Raw genomic sequence first — 13,816 nt, 5'->3', positions numbered from 1 at the left:
CAATCAGCGTAAGACAGGTCGTAAAGAAGGTTCCTTACTTGGTACCATATCATTGGATAATCTTGAGTTCGTGGGAAATCGTGATTGGCTGTTTCAGTGCTACGGAAGGGATTCCCCGTGTTCTGAGGTGGCCTAGAACTTGATAGTAAAGCCCAAACTAATTTCTGTCAGTGTCATTATATTTCACCCTTCCTTCTCCTTTAGCAGGAGTCATTCCATGAAGCACGCCATGAAAAGGTGTATTTTGTTAGGAATTTTTGGCTTTTTATTATTAGCCGGTAAGTACTTATTTATGTAATAACCAAGTGGTGTAAACACGATACCGGTCTACCCCTCTTCTCGCTTCTCGGGACTGAACTAGTGAACACGTGAATTCACTATTACCATAAATGTCGATTCGGTAGGGTTTCGTTTGAAGCTGGTGCTCACTAAAACCTGCCATGCATTCGTTGCAGGAATGGCACAAAAAGTTGTTATTTTAATTGTTAAGAATAGTTAGCATGTACAAGTACATTTTACAACACAAAACATTGAGAGTCACAAATAAAAATGATCACCATATTCATTCAGATTCATTGAAATAAAGTGTACCGGTGTTCTATTACTTAGATTCACAAGATTTCTGCTCGCTTAGGAGTTGCCAAGAGTTTTAGAACTATATAGATGTAGAATAGCAATGCTAATTCAACCATTAGCCTATCTCCCAGTATTTTATGTTGTAATGTCGTCCAATATATTTGATACTGATTTTAATATAAAATGAAACAAAAATTACAGGTAAATGTACAAGAGAGGAACCACATTGATTCTGATAACTTTAGCACATAATCTTCTCAGAAATGTCAAGTTAAAGGAACTAAATGGCTATTCTTTGACACCTAGAAATGGACACAAATGGCTTACGATGCGTGTAATATGAATGTATTATAAACTAAATTACATTTAGTCGTTTCTGTTTATATTGTAATTTCTAATCAGTTATGTTCGTCGAAATGCACGAAGAGTCTGAATTGAATGGCAGTCTTTGGCATCTGGTTACTCAGTCTACACCGGTCAAATTCTCCTACATGGGATATTAGGCTAGCCTTGTTCATCCAGTGGCTTCATACAACTGGCGCTCGAAAGCATCCAGGCACACGATCCGTTAGCTACGAGAATGTAGCTAAAAACGTTGAGAGATAAAGACGTGCTTGTTTTTAGCTACGATATGGGCGCCTTTAGTTCCAAGTGGCAAACTCAATTTCTTTATTAATGCACGTAACATCTTTAAAATAAGATAATTTTATACTAATTAAACTTATAGTCTATATAGAGGTCAATGTAGTGGCACAACTATCGCCTAACTCCAAATATTCGTGTTTAAATTAATGAAGGGTTTCTTTTATCCGACATACAGCGCCATCGAAGTCCATTCATAGTTACAATGCTTTAGACATGCGCAAATCCTACACGCCCCTTTTTTCAATAAAACAAAAACATCCTTCTTGCCATTTATTATCAGGTCAAAAATAATTTCTTGTTCGGGTTTTAATTCAAAATTAACACCGTAATTTTATTTTATTTTCCAAAATGATTCGCGGATAGATTAGAACAGGTGGATGTCATTATGTTTGTTTACATTTTCTCCACTTGCCTTTTTGACTGTTATAAAAGCCTTATATTTAGCCCCGCCTTGATGCATGTCATAGCGTCATACGTCTCCCGTTTAAAATGGCGACAACAACGACTTAACGCCTCGATTTTAAATACAACAATTTATACCCGTTTCAGGTAGGATTTTATGCTTAATTACAGTTGAATGGGATAGAAATACTTTAAATAACAATAATCAATCGTTGTTTTGATGAAAAATATTGTCAATTTTGCTTACTGGGGCCTGATCTGATTCGCGTAGGGCTTTGCTGCGTGAAACTATATAGGACCATCTCTAATCCTGAAACACGGAGGGTTGAGAGATGAGGTTTGTTATCTAACGATCCGTGTGCCAATTTTAAAATTTTCATTTTGTCTTAAATATTGGTTATCAGAAGCCCAACTTTTCATCGTAGGTTAACGATAGTCATGTGTAAATTAATTTGACCAATAAGTCGTGCTTGCAATGTTAAACTTGGCTCCTTTAAAATGGCTTTAATAGTAATACAATTATTCTTCACAATTGACTGTTAAAGTACTGTTAATTAGCTAAGAAATAACAACATTCAAGGTTCCTTTACAATTAAATTGCTATTGCATTCAGTCTAGAGCCTATTGTCTCTGCAATGGCTATGGAATAGAAATCAATTTTTATTAATCAAAATCACGGTTTTCTAATTTTTATTAATCAAAATATGGTTTCCTAATTTTCAAGAACTTTTAGTAGCCTATGATTGATGGTCAGAAGGCCACTTGCTGATTCTGTCAAGGTCATGAGATGAAAACAGGGTTAGGGCACATGATGTTGCCAAGGATTGTGGGTAAGGTCTTGGGTTAGGGTTAGCACTAACACTGTTTATGTCTTGTGACCTTGACAAAATCTGATAGGTCCTCAATATTAATGCAATTTTTGTTGAATAAAGATCAATTGTTTAATATTTTTGGGAGGAGGTGGCAGGTAAAATTGACATATCTTAATTTGTTATAGGCTTACAAGTAATAGTAGGGTCAGGCTCTATATGCATCATCCATGTGGAGATGGTTATTTGTTGTCAGACAAACGTTATTACGTACACCATTAAATCTTATTAAGGGTGATTTCATGGTAATTGTAGCACTTTGACATTTGGCCAATTATGAAGACATACATGTGCGTACAGATTAATGATATGTATGTACGTACATGTACATGACATCGTCAATCAAGATTGAATGATTTGTATTCTTTTCAATTTATATAAACAAACTTTTCCTTTGTGATGGACTTTGTTGAATCTATTTTACAAAATAAATAAGTTTACTTTTATTCCGATTTATGCTAATATAATTAAAACTGACAAAAATGTAGGTGGGGTAGGCTTGGATGGACATGTACATGCAAGTTATCTCATAAACAATATGAAAAACCATGTTCAGTTATATTACAACTTGTGAAAAAATTCAATTCCATGTATATTAACTATCCACATCGGTATGCCAGAAAAAACTAGTTGGTTTTTGGTTTTGGTGGAATCATTATTTTGGTACCTTGGACAAATACAGTTAAATCAATAGACTAATGTAATCTATCTTTAAACAGCCTTATAATTGATCCATTTGTAGTTATTTGTGAAAATAATTGTAAAAGATATGGTCATTTCAGTTTGGAATATTGTCCCTTTAAACTTATAAATCCTTTTGAAAATCAACTTGGATTAATTAATTTTATGTGCTCTACATGTGCATGTTAAATTGTAGGTATAGTATAAAGACCAAGTGTTATTGGTACTAAATGTTATGTTGTATTATAAGATCACCTACACCAGTACTCATGGTAGACTGATATTAATATCAGGTAGAGACTGATGGTTCTAACACCTGGCAGTAGTTGTACCCAACAACTAATCTCTTATTACTGTTTTACCTTATCCAACTTGGATCATTTCTCACAAATTACCCATTATTCTATACACAGATTGTTTACTGATCTTTTATTCTATTACAGTGTTAAAACTTTGTTTATTTTTTGTTTCATTTATATATATATATATATATATGTTTGAAGATTTAAGTATCAGTATCCCCAGCCAATGGTTATATTTTTTTGTCATGATAATACCCAACCAAAACAAAATAGTCTGAAATCGAAATGACATGTAGTAAACAAATCTCCAAATCCCCCTCACTGGCAGGAATAGAATTCTTTAAATTTGAAAATACCCTATGAAAATCAGTAATACATGTATATGTAATTTATTATAATATTATATGTACTAGTACTAGCAGTTTTATTAAGTTTCTAGAAAATTCTTGAATTAGCTGTTCAAATGAAGCCTACATGTAATATACTACATGTTTGTACCAGTATGCCAGAAGGCCTAAATGTAATTTGTTTGAAATTAAATCAATGTCTCACAAACAATTCGTCAAGATATCTGTTTGCTGAAATCAGTTACATTAATTAACAAACAAATCTATTATTATGAAACTGATTGATGAAATTTATCCAATTGAAATATGACTACCGCCACACAGGTATATGTACATATGAGACATTATTTAATTCCATCAGTAGTATGTGTAATATATATATTTTACCAAATACTGCCTTGCTCAAAAAAAACAAACCCTGCTTAGTTATTTTCCCAGAGTTACAAAAATACCAACTCATATTTAAATTATATAATTCATTTATATTGAAGGTGTAAGAGCAGCAGATGAAGAAAAAGAACCAGAAGTCGTAGAAGATATCGGAAAAAGTAGAGATGCTTCAAGAACTGATGATGAATCTGTACAAAGGTATACATTTATTAAGATATACATGGAATTAAGGCTAGTTGGATGTTAAAGGTGTCATTATTGAAATCATGGGGGACTAGAATTAGCATTTTTGTGAAGAGTTCCACAGTTGACCTTCTGGGAACTTTTTTTGTTGAGCAATATGAATGGTGCAAGTCTTTTTAATTTTATTGCGCCTGGGAGTGGTTCCGAGAAAGGAGCGCTTATCACAGTCAAATGTATGTAAACACCGCTATATTTGTTGATTCTTTATAAAATGTAGCTTTTTGATGCTGGTGTATGGTTTGTTTTTTTTTTTTTAAATTATTAGTATCTAAAAATAAAAACTGGTAAAATGATTATTTTATGTTTGAAATGTAGAGTAGAATACTTAGTTTTATCTTAAGTAGATAACTTAGTTGGGGTTATTTAGAGATAAGGTTAAAGAACTCTCTGTTGTGATTCTCCCATCTGGTCTGACATATTGCAGAAATAGTTACTGTTTTCATGGCATTCTGGTCGTCTCTTGTTTTGTTCTATAATAGATCTTCTCACCTGGAAGACATGTTTTGAATATGATTCCAGTTTATTTAAAGCAAGGATCGTGTGGCTCTGCCACTCTGGGTTCATAAAGGTTGTAACCTTGCACAGCCATCGATATACACATTAATATCTGAAGATGTCTATAGAGGGCAGACAGATAGCTTATGATTTAATTATGTCTGAATGAAGTAAGATGGAGAATTCTTTTACCTGGACATATTTTTGTCCCCTGCCTTGCTTCTAAAGGCAGTTGAGCTAGAATATTCAAACTTGGTGTAGGTGTTTATTAGGTCAATGCCTTGATGGAGTTCGAAGATGAGCATTTTCTGCATAGGGTAAGCAGAGATAAGCAATTTGATTGGTTGATGCTTTGGTACACAATAATTTTAGTTCTAATGAAGTGAGAGTGATGAAACTTGGTGTATAGTTTCATTACATCATTACCTTGACTAAGTTCAATAATGAGCATTTTCTGCTCAGGGTAAGCAGAGCGATAAGCAATTTGATTGGCCTAGACTTTGGAACACAATAGCTCTCCTTCTAATTGAGATAGAATATTCAAACTTGGTGTAGGTGTTTATTAGGTCAATGTCTTGATGGAGTTTGAAGATGAGCATTTTCTGCTTAGGGTATGTAGAGACAAGCAATTTGATTGGTTCAAACTTTGGGACACGATAACTTCAGTTCTAATTAAGCAAGAGTGATGAAATTTGGCGTATAGTTTTATTACATCAATACCTTGACTAAGTTAGCCCAATTCGGAGCAAAACAGTATGACGTTAAACCCCATTGGCCACTTCATTTCACCATGACTACATTTGATAATGAGCATTTTCTGCTCGAGGTAAGCAGAGAGATAAGCAATTTGTTTGGTCGAGACTTTGAAACATAACGTTGACTCTGCTTTTAATTGAATGTTTAAACTTGATGTAAATGTTCATTAGACGAATGTCTTGACTGAGTTCAATGATTAACATTTTGAGCTAAAGTTAAGCAATTTCATTGGTCGATGCTATGGGACAAGGTAACTTTGATTTTATCGGATAAAGAGTGATGAATCTTAGTCTATATATAGTTGATAATCAGTTTGATTGCATGATACTTTTGAAAAAAATAAATGTGCGATTAATTTGTGTCATCTATTTGTTTTGGGACATCAGCCTCACTGTTGGCTTGTTTATTTGTGTGTGTATGTATATATATATACATGTACATGTACATGTATATATCTCCTGGTGTTTAGTACAATGTAGTTTCAACAAATCATTATGCATATTAATTAATTGTTTCTAATGAGAGACAGTTTATTTCAATAAATTAATGACCATTTGTTCTGCTATTTGGAAAGTCTAAATAATGGTTGTTCCATTTTAGTGTAAAAAAAAAATATCTATTGATGATTTTATATATACTATTCAAAAAAAGTAGGGGATATTTGATTTTTAAGTGTTATTAAAGTCACCTAATGAAACTGACGAAGAAACAAATGACAAAATGAAATGAAGTTCACATTCATCGATTTATTCCAAATGATCGTTAGACTAAGTAAGGCACAGACTGACCATTATAAGGGTAAAATGATACCCGGGGTCAAACAGCAAAGTTACCACAGCATCACAACCAAGTCAGTAACGGGTAAATCCTCCTCTGTTTGCCAAACAAGCATTGATCCGACGTGGCATACTCCTAATGAGACGTCTAAGGTCATTTTGGTCCAGATTGTCCCATTCCTGTTGCAACGCAGCAGCAAGTTCTTGGACATTGGCAGGACGTTGTTGACGTTGACGTAACCTCTGTCCAAGCATGTCCCAGACATGCTCGATGGGGGAGAGGTCGGGACTCAGTGCTGACCAAGGTAATGTGGTGATGTTCTGTTGTTGGAGGTAACCTGTAACGATCCTGGCCCTGTGACATCTTGCGTTGTCATCCTGGAAGATGAAACGGCGGCCATGATGTGCGAATGGCACAACATGGACTGCCAAGATGTTGTCCCGGTAGTACTGGCCTGTAACACGCCCTGCAACAACATGTAAAGCCGTTCTTCCAGCAACAGTGATGCCTCCCCACACCATAACAGAACCACCCCCAAATCGATCATGTCTGATGACGTTAACGTCTTGGAAGCGCTCGTTTCGACGACGCCACACCCTCCTACGTCTGTCCAAAAAATTAACAGTGAACCTTGACTCATCTGAAAACATCACATTGCTCCAGCGTCGATTATCCCAGTGTTGACGATCCCTACACCAACGACGTCTTGCCTGAATGTGATGATCTCTCAAACAAGGGATCATGCGAGGACGTCGGGCGCAAAGGTGACCCCTATGCAGTCGATTCCGAATCGTCTGGCCACTCACTCTCACACCAGTGTCTGTTTGAAGACGAGCGCTGATCTGATTTGCTGTGATGACACGATTTCTCAAGGCCAAGGTACGGATAAATCGATCCTGGGCTTGAGTTGTCGCCCTTGGTCGACCTGAGCGTGGTCTGTCCTGTACAGATTGTGTATCACGGTATCTGGACCATAGCCTGCTTATGACAGACTGAGAAACATTCATCGTCCGCGCCACAACCGTCTGTGTTGTGCCGATCTGTAGCATGCCAAGGGCACGTAACCTTTCATTTTGGGTAAGCCGACGCATATCAAAATTTGTTTTCTGGTCACTAAAACAATTAAACTGATGTTTCCGCCCTGGAATTCAATGCCACAATGACTGTAACATTCAAAGTCAGAGTCGTGCAAATCTTGGGTTGGACCCCCATGATGATCCCAAACATCACCTGCATTCCATGCGGTAGCTATTGGTGCGTTTGGGCGTCACATGTAACTGGAAATGTTTCTTCTGTTAGGTTCTATAGTGACTTTTTTCGTAGTCATTTGCATATTTTAGTATTATGCCCCCAAAATCAAATATCCCCTACTTTTTTTGAATAGTATATAAGTACATGTATAGGGTTGATGATAACTAGAAATATAAATGTGATCTGCTGATTATTGGTTCCTTCAGTAAGTAGGTCTGTCTTTACTGCGACTGTGAGTCTCAAGATATTATTGTATTATACATTCCAGTTTATCATACTGTTGTAAGATATGCCTATTTGTCTGCCCGCCTTACTTGTTTGCAGTTTAAACAAAACATAGACTGATTGGGTGGGGGGGGAATCCTTAATCAGAACCATGCAAGTGCATCGAGTCATCAATGATTTGAGAACATTGTAGAAGGAAAATATGACTAGTATTCTACTCTTGTTGATGGTACGATCTTCGAAGATATAAATTACACTAAACCAAAGGATGCTGCATTGAAAAATAACCAGAACTTTTTTTCTGAAGTTGTCCCACTGACAATCTAAATATTACTATAATTCAGGCTCATTATTATTAGATTTTTTTAGTGTTTATTTATTTGATAAATGTTTTCTGGTAGACAATATCATGATCTTGACTGTGCCAATACACCCTGCTAAACTTTCATGTCTCTAAGATATTACAGAGATTTTCAGTTGACTGTGCACATATGTTGATGATGTAGCTCTGACTGATAAAAATTGTTGAAATGTACATTGTAGATCTGTAGTTTGAATTCAGTAATTGTTTTCAACAGAATTACATGTTTTATTTGATTACTCAATGTTGATTGTGCTTTAGATCATAAGGTCTGTCATTAGTCAGGGGGTGACAAGGAGTAGGGTAGTCGGCCCAACCTCGTGGATTTTTCTAGGTCCTCTGTTTTCTTATGTGCCAAAGACACACAAGCGAATTATTGAAATATTGTACCATACATGTATTTTAGTCCCAAAATGACCTAGTTTGTGTTACTTCCCATTTTAATTTTGTCTGTCTCTTTGATGCTTAAACTACATGTAGTTCAATAATAGTTTTGTTTCATCATTGTCCTTTAAAAACCAATGAAATTCAATTTACTAATGATTGACCTCCATAGAATTCAAAGTATTTTAGTAAAGAGCTTGCAGATTTATTTCTCTTTCTGTCATATTGTATTAAAAATTGGTCTAATTTACGGTTTAGTTAGAAGGGTAAATTATTGGTTAAAACTAAAACCTGAACTTTTATACATGTAATTACTCTTGTCCTGTTCATACATACAGTCTACATGTATTATTATACCGGTATGTACACATGTACAGTATTCTTCTCACCAAGTTTGGCTACTGCTGCTACTATTTCATGCATTGTAGTCTCTCACGCTTTACTCATATTGTCTATTGCCAAATTGTCTTCAATCAGGGACAATAGTCAGACTCCTGAAATAAACTGGTTACGCATGTGTATACTTGTAACTATAAATGCGTGTAAAGAAATCTAGTTATGACGTAACATGGAAGTCTGTTTTGTGTGTGTCAGCATACGCATACTCTTAGTTTTATTAGTGCCGCCTGCATCTATAATATATATAAACCAGTACAGATGTTGCTTAATATATATACAAACTAATAATGATTTGTCTTGCTAAAACAAAGATGCATAAGTGATTCCAATATTCTTCATTATTACTATGTATTACTTGATGTATCTTGAAGAATATTAACTACTTAGTCTTTTGGATGGGACGGAAAATTTCCTTGATTTGCAGCACATTATAGACCCCTGATATTGATCACTCACTAATTGACTTTCAATTTGAACAAAAGTTCATTAGGGCCAATCTCTGATAAAAATTCTGTAAACATGCCACTTGCTTATAACAGTCGTTTGTTTCTCGTTATTCTTTTGTAACATTTGTTGATTGTTTATACTTGTATTCTTGATGGTTACTTGCTGTTGTATTGATACTATTTATGATGAGATTTGAAGTAGGTTATAATGGTATGATAGTATGTCTAATAGACCTGTAACATTTATGATTTTGATACTAGCCATGAGCTTTAAAGTAAGGTATAATTGTAATAGACCTGTTACATTTATGACTTTTGTAACAGATTATCAGCAGCAGAGATAGAGAGATATTATGTAGAGATAATAAAATTCTATATAATGTCTGTTTCATTTAAATCTTTGAAGGTAATTTCTTATCAGAAAAAACACACATTTCTGTCTTGAATTTAGTAAAGTGATCACCTTTTCTTTAAATATTTATGAATCATTGCTGCACATGCCTCAGTCTATTCTAAAATTCGTTAAATGTGAATGAAATATAAACAAGAAGCAATGCTGAAGGTTTTATTTATATGTATCTTTTGTTACGTAAATATACAAAGTCTTTGTGATATGTATACTTAGACTATTACTTATGTCTTTAGTGGTTGTAAAAACCATGCCATGTTTTAATAAAAACATTATCTCTTAAATATTTATAAGTACTGCTAATAAAAGTACATGACTTGCATGTGCCATTCAGTTTTTATTGCTCTATTTTTGTCATAGATCCAACTATTTCTCTAAAAACTTCTAGATAACAACATGAGTCTTAATCTGGACTCCTGATTAGGCAACATTTGCCTGTCTGTATCCCATTAGCACTGAAAATGTCTAATTATTATTCTCAAAATGACTGAAGTATTGTCTTATTAAAACTTTAAACACCATTCCATAATCCAAGGAACATGTTGCCAAAGTTCTTGCATTTACCCTTTTGTGAAAAAATATATTGCTTTGAGTTCAACAACTTTTTTTAAGCAAAAATACAAAAACTGTTTGTTTACAGGGAAGAAGAAGCTATTAAGCTTGATGGCCTGAACGTGGCTCAAATGAAAGAACTTCGAGACAAGGCCGAAAAATATGCTTTCGAAGCCGAAGTAAATCGTATGATGAAACTTATTATTAATTCTCTCTATAAAAACAAAGAAGTGAGTTTTCATATTTTTATATCCTACATGTATTTGTATAGAAATATTTATGATATACTGTGATTTTTAAATGGATTTATTATGATGATTAATGACATCTGTCATACCTTGTATAGGCTATAGAATATTAGAAATAAAACTCATTATTTAAATATTTGAAATTTACTGTACCTTCTAATATATAGTTCATATTGTATAGGCTTTTACTACATGTACATACCGGCAGATTTGATATGAAATATGTATAAAATACACCTGATTTTTGCTATCAATTACTCATAAAAAAAATATATTCTTTTTTTACAGATATTCTTGAGAGAGTTGATATCTAATGCGTCTGATGCTTTGGATAAAATACGATTTGTATCTCTTACTGATAAGAATGCTCTATCTGCTACAGAGGAATTAAGTATCAAAATTAAGGTAAGTAAAACAATCAGTGCATGCCAAGCTGTTAATTAGTTTGTAGATAAGCTGTGTAGTTGTAGCATGATAACACTGACACCAAACATTGGTACCGGTATACTAGATTTCACATTCATCCAAAAATACAGGTTATAAAAGAAAGCATGATAATTTATACTGATTGGAGAAGAATAGTGAAAATTGGTTTTAGCCCAGCTAAGCATGTTATTAGATATTTTCAATGACAGATTCATCAATGTTGTTTTATGATCTTGAATTCTGATTTGATTTGGTTGTGTTACTAGTATGGATAGTGTAAGTTCATTATTTGTGACTGGACCTTAGGCATGCACTTTCCTCAAACAAATTAAAGGAAACAAAATAAAAGAGAATGACTGAAAATTAATATCAAAATGGCCCACCTGATTAATCCATGTAAGGTACAGTTAGAAACTGACACTTTAATCTTATATAAGTTTCAAACGTATGGAATATCAATAACAATTTTTGACTACAGTACTCCATATAGTAAGACTTGTACTCACGCAACTAAAACTGAGATATTTTTATACAATGTGGGAGTACAAATACCTTGTTGTAGTAGATTCAGCTGTCACAGTGTCTACACATGATTACCTGAAATAATAAACTCTTGTTAACAATAATAACATATAGACTTATACTCCTAATATATACTATTCAAAAAAAGTAGGGGATATTTGATTTTGGGGGCATAATACTAAAATATGCAAATGACTACGAAAAAAGTCACTATAGAACCTAACAGAAGAAACATTTCCAGTTACATGTGACGCCCAAACGCACCAATAGCTACCGCATGGAATGCAGGTGATGCTTGGGATCATCATGGGGGTCCAACCCAAGATTTGCACGACTCTGACTTTGAATGTTACAGTCATTGTGGCATTGAATTCCAGGGTGAAAACATCAGTTTAATTGTTTTAGGGACCAGAAAACAAATTTTGATATGCGTCGGCTTACCCAAAATGAAAGGTTACGTGCCCTTGGCATGCTACAGATCGGCACAACACAGGCGGTTGTGGCGCGGACGATGAATGTTTCTCAGTCTGTCATAAGCAGGCTATGGTCCAGATACCGTGATACACAATCTGTACAGGACAGACCACGCTCAGGTCGACCAAGGGCGACAACTCAAGCCCAGGATCGATTTATCCGTACCTTGGCCTTGAGAAATCGTGTCATCACAGCAAATCAGATCAGCGCTCGTCTTCAAACAGACACTGGTGTGAGAGTGAGTGGCCAGACGATTCGGAATCGACTGCATAGGGGTCACCTTCGCGCCCGACGTCCTCGCGTGATCCCTTGTTTGAGAGATCATCACATTCAGGCAAGACGTCGTTGGTGTAGGGATCGTCAACACTGGGATAATCGACGCTGGAGCAATGTGATGTTTTCAGATGAGTCAAGGTTCACTGTTGATTTTTTGGACAGACGTAGGAGGGTGTGGCGTCGTCGAAACGAGCGCTTCCAAGACGTTAACGTCATCAGACATGATCGATTTGGGGGTGGTTCTGTTATGGTGTGGGGAGGCATCACTGTTGCTGGAAGAACGGCTTTACATGTTGTTGCAGGGCGTGTTACAGGCCAGTACTACCGGAACAACATCTTGGCAGTCCATGTTGTGCCGTTCGCACGACGTCATGGCCGCCGTTTCATCTTCCAGGATGACAACGCAAGATGTCACAGGGCCAGGATCGTTACAGGTTACCTCCAACAACAGAACATCACCACATTACCTTGGCCAGCACTGAGTCCCGACCTCTCCCCCATCGAGCATGTCTGGGACATGCTTGGACAGAGGTTACGTCAACGTCAACAACGTCCTGCCAATGTCCAAGAACTTGCTGCTGCGTTGCAACAGGAATGGGACAATCTGGACCAAAATGACCTTAGACGTCTCATTAGGAGTATGCCACGTCGGATCAATGCTTGTTTGGCAAACAGAGGAGGATTTACCCGTTACTGACTTGGTTGTGATGCTGTGGTAACTTTGCTGTTTGACCCCGGGTATCATTTTACCCTTATAATGGTCAGTCTGTGCCTTACTTAGTCTAACGATCATTTGGAATAAATCGATGAATGTGAACTTCATTTCATTTTGTCATTTGTTTCTTCGTCAGTTTCATTAGGTGACTTTAATAACACTTAAAAATCAAATATCCCCTACTTTTTTTGAATAGTATATATATATATATATATATTTGTAAGTTACAGATAGCCAAAGCAAAATAATGTAATGATAATTAGAATTTCATATGAAATTTGATGCCAGTTATTTTAAATTAGTCACTATGAATGTGCTCCTTGTTGAAAACAATGTACATGCAGGTGAAAGTATTTCATTAAGAAATATTTTTAGAAAGACCAGCACTATGGTACTGTGAGCTGGCTATTGGTGAACACATGTTATTTCTAACACTCTTTCATTGTACATATCCAAATCACTGTTCAGTGTAAATACCTTGCATGCTCTAAATATATAAATGGTTTTGCAGATTAGTTAATGGTTGCCAAAATTGCAAGTTAGCATAACATTAATGTACTAATACCTGTAGTTTCACTATACATGTAAAACAGTTAAGAATATTTACATAGTGAAATAATATAGCTTATTATTGTCAGGTCTACA

The 13,816-nt window shown here is 35.3% G+C and overlaps 1 protein-coding gene across 1 annotated transcript in view; it reads left to right on the top strand.

Moving 5' to 3' along the window:
* The first annotated feature begins 94 nt into the window (after nt 1–94).
* Nucleotides 95–13,816, top strand: part of LOC126827755 (endoplasmin) — a 28,438-nt gene continuing 14,716 nt past the window's right edge. Inside the window, exons 1-4 of the mRNA XM_050557273.2 lie at nt 95–278; nt 4,314–4,410; nt 10,599–10,740; nt 11,047–11,163. Of these exons, the coding sequence (XP_050413230.1) occupies nt 218–278; nt 4,314–4,410; nt 10,599–10,740; nt 11,047–11,163 (417 nt within the window). The 5' untranslated portion in view covers nt 95–217. The remainder of the gene's footprint in view (nt 279–4,313; nt 4,411–10,598; nt 10,741–11,046; nt 11,164–13,816) is intronic.

The sequence above is a fragment of the Patella vulgata genome, chromosome 7 (genome assembly GCF_932274485.2).
Source record: "Patella vulgata chromosome 7, xgPatVulg1.2, whole genome shotgun sequence".
NCBI lineage: Eukaryota > Metazoa > Mollusca > Gastropoda > Patellidae > Patella > Patella vulgata.
Note: the sequence above shows the minus strand (reverse complement) of the source record. Positions and strands in the feature narration are given on the sequence as shown.